This window comes from Protobothrops mucrosquamatus, unplaced genomic scaffold, assembly GCF_001527695.2.
Source record: "Protobothrops mucrosquamatus isolate PMUCROS unplaced genomic scaffold, P.Mucros_1.0 scaffold3680, whole genome shotgun sequence".
Classification (NCBI taxonomy): Eukaryota; Metazoa; Chordata; class Lepidosauria; order Squamata; family Viperidae; genus Protobothrops; species Protobothrops mucrosquamatus.
The window spans coordinates 51,380-67,651 of record NW_015389637.1 but is presented as its reverse complement, the minus strand read 5'-3'; the positions used below and the strand labels follow the sequence as shown (position 1 = coordinate 67,651).

Below are 16,272 nucleotides of genomic sequence, written 5' to 3'. Positions count from 1 at the left end.
TAAGGTAGGACCATTGACACAAGAAAGACCAGTTGCCTCTTGAAAAAGCAGCTTTGGGAGAACTTGGTGAGATAGAATCAGGTTCCATGATGTAAGGAAATCACTACTGTGTACCATTCCAAAAAACTCTACAGCAATTGCAGCACTTCAGTTTTAGAGTTTTTATTAACATGTCTTATAAAAGAAGTACAATTCAGTTTCATTAAAATATTGATACTTACTAGCTCACCATTCTGTCCTAGCTCCATCTTATTTGTATGGAGGGGAAGAGAACAAGGAGGCTTTCTGCGTACTGGTTTAGGAGCTGGGATCTAAAAACAAAGGAAAACTTATGAAAGAGAAAAGAGATAGATATGAAAAGAACATAGGTAATATTGGTTCTTTAAGGAATGCTCAAATCTGAATATACAGTATACACAAAGTTGGGGGGGCTGCCCCGATGTGTAAATTGAACTTCCCGTTGTAGTTGCATTATCCCTACCTCCTTTCCGGAAACTGATGATTGCTCTTGAAATTTTCCTGCTAGTTGGGCCACAGATGGAGTTGTGGGCTTTTCCACCATCATCTTGGTCTCTGATGGTTTGTCCTGAAAGAAAACCAGAAATGAAATGTTTCTCAATCTAAGAAATAGAGGGGGGAAAGTTGGGAAAACTAAAACTTTTATTGTTAAAAGAAAAATCCTACTGATATCAAATTGTCTCAAGTTTTGTTTTACTACCGTACTTGAACATTTTAAGAAATAATATATTCAAATCATTTACTATTTTAGGGAATAATAAACGATATTAGGAAATTTTTTCTATTATCTTGTATGAATGGAACTGGCATGAATATTGGTTTAAATATCATTTTTTACCTGACAACTCTTTCCTCAAAAATCTACTTATTAGCTCATTCCATTATTGTTTCAATTTTAAAATTGGGTGGCAAGATAATAGCATTGTTGTTGCTGTTGATATTGTTTTTAGAGGGAAAATGGATTTATTTGAAAGTAGACGCTAGAAAAAGAAACAAAGAAGACACTTAAGAGTATTTGAATTGGTGAGACATTTAGCTGAGTTGAATACTGGTAGATGAAAAGAGATTTAGGTATGAAAAGAGGAAGAAGTTGAGAAAAAGAAATCGGTGGCTGGGAGATCATCATTATAAAGATCATCTTTCAACTGATAGAAGTTAGTGGAAGGGAGTGTACTTGCTCTCCCATACAGGACTAAGAAGACAAAAACCTGTGGGGAAAAAAGGTGACACAATCCCTTCTTGTTGGTAGAAGAATAGGAATCTAGAACTGAAGAAAGTAGAAGTGAGATTGATAACTTAGATCAGTGGGCCCAAACCTTTTGGGCTCCAGGGACCTGTTCCATGGAGAGTGGTTTTTCACAGACCAGAGTGTGTGTGGTTTCATGTTCTACCTGCTTTGCTTGTTCGCATGGCCAGGCTTCTGGCATGCTGCGGACCGGTGCTGATCCACAGACTGGGAACTGGCTTAGAGGAACAGCCCTCTTTTGGGGTGAGGTTGGTGGCTACAGAGTCTCAGTAATATGTTAATATTAGACTGGGACATAGGTGGGGAACCAATATACTTTCAAGTTAGAATCAGATTATAGAAAGGGAAGGTAGGAGGATTGCTAGTTAAATCCACAATTCTACCCATGATGTCCCATGACTCTAATCATGCTAGCAGTTCGATGGTATTCTTTGATCAGTAATCCAAAAGCTAAGAGTACCAGAATACCAGGACACCACTCATTTAAATAGTGTTTAAATTGTTTTGTAGAGTAAATTAATTATGTGCAGGAAAAAATAGACAAACTGCAGCATAACTGAATAATTTTAGGTTGTGACCACTAAAATAAGTAGCTACATTGAGGCAACTTTCTTTTTACTACAAAATATATTTCTTCACTTATTTCTCCACTTTTGATTACAAAATGTATTTCTTCACTTATTTCGCCACTTTTGATTATAAAATCTATTTCTCCACTTATTGCTGCATTCAGAGAGTTCCATTTGCTGAGTGGAGCCACAGCCTTCATCCTTATGTCCTCCTTTGATTGCACTACTGTTGGCAAGCCATAGAAGAGTTAAACAGCTTCCACCTGCCAATATTTCTCTTTAAAGGAAGCTCTGTTTCCCTCCTAACATCTATTTCTGCACATATTGTTCTCAGTGAATAAGAAAAGATTTGTCCTTCACTGCATTGGACTCAGGAAACATTCTAAGATTAGATTAGATCATGCAAAAGACTGGCAGCTACAGATGCATAGATTATATTCCCAAATTTCACAGTTTGAAAAAAATCAGATATGACTTTACAAGGTTTGGAAAGAAGTGTGTGTGGGGGGGGGTGGGGGGGAGAACAAGCATTCTGTCCTTGTTCACAAATAATTCAGCGAGGCAGAATTAAATAATTGGGAAAGCAAATAGCCATTATAGTATTCCAGGAACAATAAAATAATTTGCCTCGATCAATGCTGCGCATACTTTTGATACATCATTCTAGCATTATATAAGGTGTCTTCCAAGCTATTTCAGAGTCACTTGGAAATAGTAGCAATTCCATCCATTGAGGGGAATACAACATTTTGACACATGTTCCAGACTAACTGAAGAATAAAATAACATCATTGTAGGAAGCTAAAAAGAAATTGAGTGAAATCCTAGTACAAATTCATTGTCATTACTATAACACTACAGTAATGTAATAGTAAGGCTGTGTAAATAAAGTTGATTTCTGAGTATGATAATTCCACATGCTAAAATAAATATAAGGAGACTCATAATGGGCACAGAAACTCTGCATAGAAACATGCAGTCTTCTACCCAAGGAGTATTAGGGTGTAACAATAGCTCTCATGTGGTCAGGAGAATGGACAGAATGCCACACTGTATGTGAGAAGTAAGGTACTGTTATATTTATTTATTTTCAAGGATATCAGGCTGTCAATATCATTTAAAAGCAATATTCAAATAAGACTGAAACTAGACTTCTATTTCGTTCATTATATAACAGTATCTTCTATGAATAAAATGTTGGAGTACTTATAATGAATTGCTGAGTATGACACACCACTTGGTAAGGCTGTATTGATTTGAAATATAACTTAAGTGAATGTATTTTGGGTACAGGCTTAAATGTCATTCTGGGTTTGCAATGCATACAGTAAATATTTATATGAATTGTCTGAATATAGCATTCAGACAATTCACATAAATATTTATTGTATGCATCACAATCCCAGAATGATATTTATGGAAAGATGGTCACCTTTCTTGCATTATTTTTCTGTTCCCTGACAGAAACATCATAATACTGAATAATCCAGACAAATCTATGGACTTTTTTTTGAAAACTATATTTGAGCAGAATTTTATGTCCTCCTTAGGTAGTATAAAATGTAATCTGATTTTTTAAAGTTTCAGTTTAGCAAACATTTGCCTTTATTTTGATCATAGCACTAATTACTTTATTTAGAGATATTTTTATGAATATATTCTGGTAGTTTCTTTTACTTTGTAGATTACTCTGTGTGTATATAATAAAAGTTTAGAGCAATTATATATTTTTGTTAGAAGTTGTTTTGAAAGCCTGTAAAACACAAAGTTTTATATTTTACTTGGTATCTCTTTTAAAATATCTAAGTGACTACTGTATACTATTTTCTCAATTTATAAGTAAAGGCATATTTTTGGTTAGAGAAGGGAGAGCTCCAGTATTCTGAGCACTCCAAGAGTTGACACAACACTGCAGAAAATACATTGTGCATTGCCTTCCCCTCTTGCATTGTTCATGGCAGGTTTCCATTATAGTTGCCATGATAACTGCAAATCGTCACTGCCTTACTTCACCATGGTCAGGGGTAGGCAACCTTGGCTCTCGTGGACTTGTGGACTTCAACTCCCAGAATTCCTGAGCCAGCATGGAGTTGAAGTCCACGAGTCATAAAAGAGCCAAGGTTGCCTACCCCTGACCATGGTTCTAGAAAGGACACTAGAAGTCACAACTACTGAGTATGTCCTTCATCTGAACATGTTCTTCATTTGAAGACTTTCCCATTTCAAATCCAGTTGAAGACAAATGTTAAGGAGAATTTGAACTGCACTGCAGCTGTTTGTGTCCAGAAGACAGACTGAACTCTTGGTGCAATGTTCCCGCTATGGTGAGATGTATCTAAATTACAGCCAATGTTTCTAAACCCGTACATGTGTAGTTTGAAATATTATGCAATTCTGCACAATTTTGTTCTTTTTGGTGATCCATGTCTCTTTTCTGGAATGATGCTTAAACAGCTAGCTTAAGCACCATACAGAATAGGTTTAAATTATTATAATTGTACTATAATACCTAATATTAGAGATGAACAAACAACTGCTCATCCTCTGCTGTAACAACCAATTAGCATCATACTGTAAGTCCACCCATGCTGATAATCCTAGTAAATGGTTCTTCTTACACTTAATTTACAACAGCAGCAGTTACTACTATTACAGAAGAAATGGTTCATCCAGTTGCATCTGTGATTTCAGGCAGGAGATACTCTTAAGAAATTAACTTGTTCTTATGATAGACAGAAGACTGTGGCTTTAATAGAACTAAACTTTTGGTGATCCTTTTAGGACTATTATTTGTCTAAAATAAGTAAGATATTTTACCAAAATTGAAGGAATAGAAAAAAAGGATAAGTTGTCAATGTTCTCAAATACATGGTTTCAGTTTAAAGAAAAAAGTGCTCTAATAACTAAAAGGAAGAAGCAAATAAAGTTGATGGTATATCAAAGGATCATCCCTGAGCAGAAGGAAGGGGCTGAATCATCAGAGCCTTTATTCAAACTGCTTTTTTCTTCACAAGTTGAAGTATGGAGTCAAGCACAGCAGAAATTACTCAGGAAGTGGGTGTGTGAAGCTTGTTTTGGCCTGTTGATTATTTCCATAGAAGGAAATTCCACAATGTCTGTTCTGATTGAGAGCATGGGAGCAAGCTAGGCCCCTTGCTCAAGAAACAACACATGCTAAGAGATAAGTAAACAAATGGCTGCAGCTCTAGCTATACTAGTCTCCCTTTTCCAATGAGCAACCTTTTTTTTTTCCTTTTGCAACCTGCTTTATTTTCTCCTCTTGCTCTGCTACATTAGGCAGTGGGCAGTCTAATAAAATCTGCAGAATTATATTGACCTTACATCTGCTATAAGCTTTTACTGGCTTTAAGAAGTAACTGTAAATATCTGAAATTTAAAGAGCAGTGAACCTTTCTGTGGTTCCATATAGTTCTCTCTTGAAGGAGATGAAATAAGAAACAGTATGGATGGATGGCATTTACCTTAATCGTAACAACATTGAGATTTCTGCTCCTAAAGCTGGTAATAGTTGTGACCTAAAGGTTTGTATTTTCTATTATCTGTAAATTGATAATGTTTATGTTAAAATCAATCTTGATTTAGTGGATAGAAAGGCAATATGTGACAGGGATCAATGCCTTCTTGGAATGACTGAGGGAGTAGGTAAGCAAGCCTAGTGGCACCTTTTTCTTGCTGAAGGGCAATTACTGGCTTAATAGGAACATAATCATTCCATAGTCAAAAATATTCCATAAATCCATTTGCCAGGGATGAATGAAAGTTATAGTTTTCTTTCAATATTAATATTAGACATGAGATTTTAGCAATTCATATATCAAATTTTCTAAGAGCAGTGTAGGACTATTTGCTTGCAATTCTTGTAGGAATGAAATGCAGTAACCAAATTGGGAAAATGAAAACTGCTATTTTAATATGGACATAAATGTATGAGGATTTTCTACCTGAAAGAAAAGCACAATGTTGTGAGAGACAAAATTTGCTCTGGCTACAAAGCAAATGCAAGATTGTCTTGCACAGCTTCTCTCAAACAATTTACAGGAAACATCTGTGAACTGCAGGAAGCCACGAAGATAAAAACAATTGACCACTTTTTTTATTTGAACAACAACAATCTAAACCATTTGAATAGTTAACAATATTTCTTGTTCAGAAAAAGCTTTCCTTTGAATTTCTACTCCCCTTGTTTCTGTGACCTCTTTGCCTGACTGGGTAGAATAGCATTACACTATGCCAAGAGTTCCTGTGACAACTAAAATTCATAAATAGAACTTGGCTGGAGAAATGTCCAGTCGCAGTTAGAATTTTTCTCATGAGGATACATTTGAGTGAAGGCTAAATCCGGATTAGTTTAGAAGAGGTAATATGCTGTGGGGCTTCTTGAAAACTGCATACAATATAAATTCAGATATGTAGAATCGTTGATGTTTGGGAGAGAGAATTATCCAGGCACAATCATAGAACTAAAACAGTTTTGGCTAGAAAGAATCACTTATATCTGAGATTTGCCCCTGCTTTCTCTTAGGAGGTTTTGAACTTGCCAGTCCAGACCCCTGATATCCTTGGAAGGGGGGGAAAAGTACAAATGATCAAAAACCGGGGTTTACTGGAAATGTAGATTAAGGTTATAATCCTATTCATATTTCCTAGTAATAATTTGCCTTAATGAGTTATTTTGAGGAGATATATTTCCAAATATTACAGATTTCCAAATAACTATATATTTGGCTACAACAAAATACTTCTCTAACAGTACCATTGTACCTCTCCTGGCAAATTAAATATTTCTTATATAACCTAGAACAGTGGTTCTCAACCTTTTTAATGCCGTGACCCCAACCGGTCGTACGTCGAGGACTAAACCGGTCGTAAGTCGAGGACTAAACCGGTCGTAAGTCGAGGACTACCCAACCGGTCGTAAGTCGAGGACTTTCCCTGCCCGGGAGCGCCGCGCATGCGTGGTTCCACCCCCTGCGCCGGCAGAGGCGTAGCTGGCAAGCGGCAGAGACGGAGCAGGCCGACCACCAGCTGGCCCAGCCCAAGGGAGGTAAGGCACCCACCGGAAAAGGGGAAAAAAATGGCAGACAAAAAAAATGGACAAAAAAATGGCGGACAGCCTTGCTTGGCGACCCCCGTGAAATGGTCGATCGACCCCAAATGGGGTCCCGACCCACAGGTTGAGAACCACTGACCTAGAAGCAACTGTGGTTTATTAGTAAACTATAGGTCACTTCAGATGGATATTCTTTGCCTATCACTAGAATACTTTTAAACAGATTTTCACCAGACTAAGGCAGTAGAGCAAAAACACATCCTCACATAATTTAATTCCAGATCCAATGCAGCCTACTAGTGTTAAAAAAAAAATTATGACTCTGTTTGCATGGGATGACTGGGCAGGTGAGCTACTGCCCTGGACTCACCCTAATATGCCGGCAGTGTTTAATTGGTAGCCATTTTTAAATCTTTCCATTTATTACCAACAAGTTTTTCTTTTCCTATGCCACTTTTCCCGTTTTTAAATGCATAGCTCCACCCCCATGAGTCTGCAGAAGTGAGATGTAAAAGGAACACAGAGACAGAATATCTACAACCACCCATTTTTGCAGGAATAAGCAGAAGGGAGAGAAGTCAATTTTGTCTTAAAACGTGCAGCCTTGAGCTCCGCAACATATGTTGCACAACATTGTTGACTAGGAAGAATTAGTTTAGACCCAAACGGCCACATGTTAATCTCCACTTTGACTCATATTTGCATGTCCTTCAAACAGAACCTCCTACAAATGAAATGAAAAGTAGAACATACAAGATTGAAGCTTGGGTTCCTCCAGTTTACTGAATAAGTAAGAAGACAATGTTGATGGATGAATAAGAAGGAAAAGGAGGAGAAGGCTAGTGCTCCATAGTGAAAAAAGAATCTAGTTATGTTGAAGTCAACAGCTATGTTTCCCAGTAGCCAATGTGAAAGTCATCATGGTTACAAAGCCTGATCGGCACCCTGCCAAAAAGACATAACTTAGTTGTACAGCACCTGCTGCATAGCACAATAAATATATAGTTGCCTCAATCAAAGTTCACCGCAATGTTACAAGAAATAAAAATAAATGTCAGAAGCCGATTTTTCTAAATATTAGAAGATTGAAATCTGAAAATAAAAATTCAGAAACAATAAATAACATGAGTATCAGATATATGGATAAGTTTATCAAATTTATTAAATGGCAACGCAACAGCCAGCATTAGTATTATTTTTGCACGGACATTTAAGATAGCCAAGATCCAAGATAAATATTTTGAGTTACGTAAACATCACTGTCAGACACGTGTAGAAAGATGCAAGTTTAGAAGACTTTGGCATCTCTAAATAGAACTGAAGTAAGAGCTGTTGTCAATAGTTGGTGATGTGATATGAAAAATGTTCTCTGAATATTTATTGAATAAGTATGCCAGGATATCAGCTGACAGAACAGCATTCTTGGGAGGTTTCTTGTATTTTCAACTGAAATTCAAAAGGGAATTAAAGAGGAATGGGGAAGTGGCATTCATTAACCTTTGGCACTCAAAGAGTTTCAGTAGTAAAGTGTAAAGTGTTAAATGCTAATGTTTAGAAAAAATGCCTTAAAAAGGCTGAATCTTTTTTTACTTTTTGAATTGGCAAATGAAAACTGGCAAGTTACAGTGTTGTCAACAGGTAGCTGGACTTGAAAGTTAAGTAAGTCTTTGGGAGACCATCAGTGAATCCTAGGGCTGGAAACTAGATCAGGAAATCATAAAATTCTATTGCAAAACACATCTTGCTGTTGGCAATGATTGTACAGTATCCATGTAGTTACTAGGAGTCAAGCTTCAATTGGACAACAATTTTAACTTACCGTAAGTTCAAACGCAAGTAGAATATATGAAAAAACAAAGTTATAATGTGATGATTAAGGCACCAGGCTAGAAACTGGGAGACCGTACCTTCTAATCCCACCTTAAGTGTGAAACTAGCTGGGTGACCTTGGGCCAATCACTCTTTCTCTTGCTCCTAGGAAAGAGGCAATGGCAAACCACTTTTGAAATCTTGCCAAGAAATTTGTACGGAATTGTTCAGACAGTTGCTAGGAGCCAACATTGACTTAAAAGCACAAAAACCAAAGAAAAAGTACCCACCCTTAACAGGGCTAATTTATTTCCTTTTGAACCCTGTATTGTCCCAAGATATTTTTGAGAAGTTCATGAAAGTGTTGCTTATTAGGCAACTATTGTTTGGTTGTCTGAAATGATGAACTTGATTATTCATATTTTTAGAGTACATTGGAAAATGTTGTATGCTGTCTTACAATGAGCAGGTCACATCTAACCAATGTACCTTCTTTAGTAAGAGCCCAAAGTATCCACTAAAGTTTGGCATCGTATAAATAAATGGTTGGTTCTTGATGATGGAAAAGAGGGCCAAGTTTAACTGGATTGTAAATACCACTATTTATTTATTTACTTATTTATTACACTTAAAAACTGATTAGACACAGCCCCATTGCTAAAATGGCCTGATTTCATGTTGCCTTGTTTCTGGATCCAGATGGCCAAGGCCAGAGCAAAACTATGATGAATATCAGGATATAGTAAATTCCTCCCCTCCGTCTATTAGCAACACTGAACTTTTAAAAAGGAAACAGAGTTTTTCCTAATGCATTTATTTTTCCCAGTAAGAAATTTCAAGAATGGTCTTGTTTCACTGTAGCAAGATGTTGCCCAGAAGATTCATAACCCTCTATGAATTTATATTCTATGAACTCCAGGCAAGCCTTTTATTTAAAACATGTGAATTCAAGTATCTGCTAATAAAATGATTGATCTAGGTTGAAGCTATGTATTTTTTTAGGTTCTATAGAATTCCTTAGCTGTCATAGAATATATACTGTGGCTTTGTAAACAGATTAAAACATCACCATCCATAAGACATCTTGCTCACGGACAATGCACGCTTTTTAAGAAGTACAACTTAAAGAATGTCAGAGCAGTTAGAAGCTGTTTTCTTTCTTTTTCCTGGGTGAACCTACCATCAGTGATTAAAAAGACATGTCAACCATCTTAATAATTGATAAAAGTCATGTTATGGTCTTAGTAACTGGTTAATCATCTTGATAAAAATAATGCTTCTATGGCAATACAATAAAGCAACATTGATACAGTCTCAAGCAGTACTGAGTCTTGCTATTCACATTGTCATCATGGGTTACTGTGCAATTTAAGATACATGGCTTCTGCAGCAGTTCCTATAAAAGTTTCAAATAGTAACCAAAATGTAAAATTGCACATCTTTTGTTATCTTTTAAAAACCGAAACTGAAAATCTGTATCCTCCACGTAGCATTTGCTTCATAGTGAATCCTGTTTGGAGCGTATAGGATTTTATTTTTGTTTTTTTAAATGATGACAAAAGATGTGCAGGTTTAATCCTGGCAGGAAGCAAGGTAACAAATCATACACAGCACTTAATTTTCTCAGATATCTATATCTATAGCATTTCCTGAATGAGAATGGAAATCTGTTCTACTGTATGTTTCTTAGTAACCAGCAGCATACACAGTAATGTGCCTTTATGTTAATAATATTCTAGATCAGTGGTGGCGAACCTATGGCACGTGTGCCAGAGGAGGCAGTCAGAGCCCTCTCTGTGGGCACACGTGTCGTGCCCCGGAGATGGCGAGGGACTGGTCTCCGCCACCCAGTCTGCCATGACCACTGCGGTCACGCCCACCTGGCACCCGGTGATAAATAAGTGGGTTTTGGGTTGCAGTTTGGGCACTGGGTCTTTAAAAGATTCGCCATCACTGTTCTAGATCTAAGCAATATGTTTTTCTCATAGTTCCTCTATACTTGAAACTATACAATGTCTGGAAATAAATGCTAATGATGGAAATACTATAAAACAAGCTTCTAAAGTATAAAGCTACCTGAACTATATTAAACAATAGATAGAGACTCTTCCAAAAGGAATGAATCTGAACTCCTTTCCTGCATCCCAACTGCACCAATGCCAGGCACATGGAATCACACCAGATCCTGCCTTCCCCCTGCTTCAAATAAACTGGAACAGAAGGAATCTGGGATCTGGCACAATCATACAATCACACACCCACAGACCAAATAGTATGGGAAAGGGGGGGGGGGAGGAAATAATCTCATTCTGTTGATAGATCTATATCTCCTTTTGAAAGAGTTTATAAAAGTTGCAATCTTACGGATACTTTCCTGAGTAAAAGTTCCATTCAGATCTGAGTAACAATGCTAAGGATGAACAAAGGTAACTGAGAAATATTAGATGAACAATACTTTGGGGTATTCTCAGGAAGGTCAAATGGTTTATGGGTGATTTCCTCAACATATTTTATCTGCTTGATCCACGAGTTATAAATCTATATCTGTAATATTTATATCAGCATATGCAGTAGTAGTAGTAGTAGTAGTAGTAGTAGTAGTGTGTGTGTGTGTGTGTGTGTGTGTAAAAAGTAGGATCAAAGTAGGATCAATTGATAGATCGTATCCTACAGTCATACAATCAGCTTTTGTCAAATGAGAAGCTAGCTATCTTGACTGATAGACAGTGTTCACTTACCATTTGATTTGCTTAGTGTTTCACAATTTGTCAGAGGATTCCAGTCTGTTAACTATGATTTATCATTTAGGATATCAAGTGAACATGGCTAACAGTATTTAATAAATAGTAGTTAAATAAACCCTGGTTTAATGTACTATGTAACTCCAAACATAATGTGTCACTGTAATAATAGGGTAATTATTCCACATTGACTCAGAATTTCACATGTAAAATGAAATTCTATCTTTAAAGGGTCAAAGTGGCTAATGACAACTCATTGAATATTTTAATTTCAGAGGAAAATGCCTTTCAATTCCTATACAGTGGCCCAGACCACTGGGATGAAATTGACATGCATTTTGTCAGGTTTGCTTTTTCTCTTCCAAAGGCACATAACTTCTTTTCCTTTCCCTTGTAATTAGGATAAGGGGATTTCATTGCCAGTTTTGCTTTGGTGACAATCATAACAGAAGTGTCTTCTATGTAGGCATATGCAATTTCAGACAATATGGGGAAACTTTTAAAATAATGGCTTTTTAAGAGGATATGTGCCTCCCTGGGTTCTCTGAAAGCTACTTTAGTAGGTTTGTGATGTACGTCTCCAAATGGTTCACACAACTCTAGTAATGACCGAAATTAGAAATATCTAGACCTTGGAACTATATCAATTTCTATTCCACCAGACAAACAATATTACTAACTTCCTTCTTTCCACTGCAGGCAACAGCTGTTGTAAACATTAAGCTTCATCTTGTTTGGAATGTGTATCCTCCATTCCTTGAGATACCCACCATGTTATCTTTAGTACAGCATGATTAAAATTCAGAGATAGTTCTACAAAATGAAGGAAAAATTACTAAATAGCCAAACGCAAAGGACTGGGTTAGTTGAGGGACTGCCTTTTCCGATTTCATCTGCCCATCTTACTGGATCCAATAGACTGGACATGTTAGGGGTTGTCTCTTCTAGGGAGCTTCATTTGATGGGCTATAAGTGGCGGGCATTTCTGTCATGGTCTCTGCATTGTGGAACCTTCTCCTCCGCAGAGATGAGATCAGCCTCATCGTTTCTGAGTATTCAAAATCCCTCAAAATCTGGATATTTCAGCAGGCTTTGGGACCCCAGGGACGAGTAAACAAGTGAGGTGATTCCCATATTGTTAATATTCCTCTGCCTATTCATTTCCTTCTGTTTTAGTTTTGTTTTATAGTTTTTAAAGCTTTTAAATAATAATATGACATTTTTATATTTCAACTGTTTTACTAGATTGCTGTACACCGCTCAGAGTCATTTTCTGTGAGATTTGTAGCCATATAAATTTGATTAATAAATAAATAAAAAATAAAAAAAGAATACCACACAGTTGGCTGGTCTAATGAGAAGTATTCCACCCTAATGTTTTATTTATTTTTCTTTCTATAGTTTCCAAAAGGAAACCTACTATAGTTTCCAAAAGCAAACCTCAGAGCATAGTTATCTTCCTTAGGAAGCTATAGTCTACCATTTGCTTTTCTCCCTTTTATTTCAGAAATAATAGATGGCATTTCTGTACTATGCTCAAATGGCAATATCTATTTGCATAATCTATAGTGACACACTTCTGCTAATTACTACTTTCACTGTTCTACAATTACTTGTCTTCTTTATCTTCATATACTATAATTTTAAATTTATTACTTGTAGCTGTCACTGATTTTGGATAGGGGTAGTATATAGATCTTCCCATCAGTGGTCTAAAAATGATTAATCAATATAGTCTGTTTTGAAAATTCTGTTGTTACAATTATCTGTATAACACAAGATAGCATCAACAATGTTTTTTCCATTGTTGGCGATTCATGGGAAATATTTGAAGTTCATTTACAGATTTCTTTCATACCTTTTACTTTAATATTAGTTTTGGAATCATAAATATCTGAAGAATCTAACTATCTCCAATCATGTCCAACTATATGAAAGCATATATTAAATGGCTGGCATAAGGAGAAGAGAAAGTGTCTGTTTTCAGTGCTTAAGACTAATCTGTAAAGAAGGTTTTTTTTATTGTTACACTGTGTAATTATATAGGCCAGGATCTTCCCATCAGTTTATTAGAAGTAGTTTATGTCTGTCACTTGATGCAAACTTCCGCTACTTCATAGTCACAGTCACCACAAAGATCTATGATGGGCTTCTAATTCTAAAAGCTTGGCATAGCAATCTTAAAAATGAGGAATGGTTCCTGGAGAAAGGAGTTCCTAAATTCTATCTTGACTCTAACCATGGTGGTTTACCATACAAGTTCAGAGTCTAACATGCTTAGCTGCTTAGCTGTTATCATCCCATGTTCTCTGGAGGAACCAACATTGTGAAGTATGAAAAATGTCACTCCAGAGGCATTCTTCCTCATGCACATACAAAAGGGGCAGAGCTTACATTGTGATGGCATATTGCCCCCTTCTTGTTACTTTGTATGGACACTTGTGACTATTACACTAAATAATATTGGTATTTTCTAACCTAAAGCTTAAATATAGATTATGGATTAATTCTTCTTGATTAATTTTTACCTCTCTTGAGTTCTTTACATTTCTTTTTTTTTAAGATGATTTTACCACAGAGAGTAAAAAGGCAAGCAACATTCTGACAAACCCCACAGATATTTATAAGCTATACTAGCTGGTTTCTGCATGTGATTCTCTAAACAGAACATTAATCTTTTTAAAGATTAAATTGATAAATCTTCTGATCCAATGTGCTACTGCCTTCAAATTTATGAAAACATCAGAACTTGAAAGTGGACATTCAGAAATATTTAGGCTTAGCACTGAGCAAAGTTCATTTTTTTCTATTCATGAATACTTAGAAAAAGCACTAATCTAGAGATGATTTATGCTCCCATATATGAATGAATAACACAAATAACACTGTTATCTTAGCAAATAAGGGCTGATAAGGGCAAATAAGGGCTGATTTCACACATAATCTGAAAGCAGAATTTTTTAAATCATGTTTTATTGAACAGACCATCGTAAGTTGGTTTGTATACAATACTAAGCCAGAATGACAGTTTTACTAAGCAAAAAGCAAACGAATAAATTATGACTTATTATTATGTGTAAACCCAGCAAAGGATTGGAAAAGGTCAAATAGAAACCAAAATCCACGGGTTCAGTGTGCAATTTGATTGGCAACTATTTTCTCCTTGAATAATACCTAATTTTAGTAATCTCAGTCCTGAAATCCGATTTGTAAACATTACAGTCTTTCTCACTAAATAAATCAAGGTGCACGTTAGCTTCTTTTAGTTTTTTACAAATTAACTGTATAATAGGAAATGAGATAATCATATGTATTTTCATTTTACTACTTTTTTGAAATCATGAGAATGCTAGCTAAAAAGTAGATCAGTGCTTTCAAATATGTAACAGATCTAAAGAACAGATTTGATAATAGCAAATAATCAGCCTAGCTGTTAACCGCTTTACAAATAATGTACCCAGTCATTTGTCAGCATGCCACTGTGTGTGTGTGTGTGTGTGTGTGTGTGTGTGTGTGCACTCATGCATGTTTGGACATATGTGGACCTATAAAGATCTAATATGTTCTTCCTCCTGCCTTGAAATATGAAAACAAGAACATGATATTGCATTTGCTAGCATTCCTATTATGTGTATTTTTCTCATATTTTCATGGGCATATTTTTATGTCCTGCTCAGTAGATTATCAATTCTCAAATTATTTAATGCCAAACTATCCATTTAATGATGTATTGATATGATACTTGCAAATCAGTAATTTAAAGAAAGAGATACTATCCATAGAAAGTTCCACTCATTAAGTCCTATGGACAGCATTGCAATGCATTAAACTTTTTCTACATTGCAATTACTGAAGTTGTTGCAAGTAAGAATGTGTTTTTAAAATAACAAGTACAGAATTGCAACTTTTTTCTGGAATCTATTTATTCACACAATTCAAATAAGAAAAAAGTTAATTACCACTGCTTTTATGACATGTTGGGTTTGTGCATTTGTGAGGTAATATGAAGTACAAGACGCTTTGCTAAGTACTGCATGTATGAACCAAGAACAGAAGATAAGAAATTGAGAACAATGATATGAGGACTAAGAATACACAAAGAGAACATTTGAATCAGAGAAGGAAACTTCAACCTGAGCAATAGCTTTTGTGAATAGGTTAACTCTTAAAACTGAATTTCCAAATTCTCTCCCCAATGTATTATAATTAATTTCAAGTAAAAAATAAACAGATAAACTAAATTTCAGTTATTTAACATCGGCCTTGAATATGAACTTTCTTATGAAGACTCACAGATGCCTTGAGTCAAGTAAAACTAACCTGGTTCAAATGCCAAATTCTCTGAAAAGGACAAAAATGGTATTTCATTCCTCACATTAACATCATTACCCATTAATGAGTAAGCAGTTGAGGTACAACCTTGATATTTGGGCTGTTTAAGGTTCAACTATGTTTACTTCAAAGTTCCAAAACATCACAGAGCTAAATAAGAGAGAAAGTAAAAAGTAAAATATGTTTACCTCTCTGTTGTGCAGGTGTGGGATGGTCTTGGGAAGTATTTCTTCCCCCATCCCGTTCTTTTATTTCCCACTTATTTCCTCTGTTTGTTCAAAGCTTCTGACCAGGCAGGGGAAAAAAAGAGCAAAGAATAAGAACACACGCTTGGGAGAGTAAAAATCCAAGTTCCAGCTCAGCTTAGAAACTGTCAAGAGTCCTATGTGGCCTGCTGTAAAGACTTGGGGGGGGGGAGGAAGGTTGCTTGGGGGAGGAGAGGAAGGGAGGGTGGGGAGACCGGGTGTTTAGGGAGACAAAGCAATC

General features: G+C 36.1%; 1 protein-coding gene across 1 annotated transcript in view; it reads right to left on the bottom strand.

The window, feature by feature from the left end:
- Nucleotides 1–16,173, bottom strand: part of RCSD1 (RCSD domain containing 1) — a 31,453-nt gene extending 15,280 nt beyond the window's left edge. Inside the window, exons 1-3 of the mRNA XM_015827420.1 lie at nucleotides 15,975–16,173; nucleotides 482–586; nucleotides 222–311 (exon numbers count right to left, since the gene is read on the bottom strand). Coding sequence (XP_015682906.1) covers nucleotides 222–311; nucleotides 482–586; nucleotides 15,975–16,025 — 246 coding nt within the window. The 5' untranslated portion in view covers nucleotides 16,026–16,173. The remainder of the gene's footprint in view (nucleotides 1–221; nucleotides 312–481; nucleotides 587–15,974) is intronic.
- Between the last annotated feature and the right edge of the window lie 99 nt (nucleotides 16,174–16,272).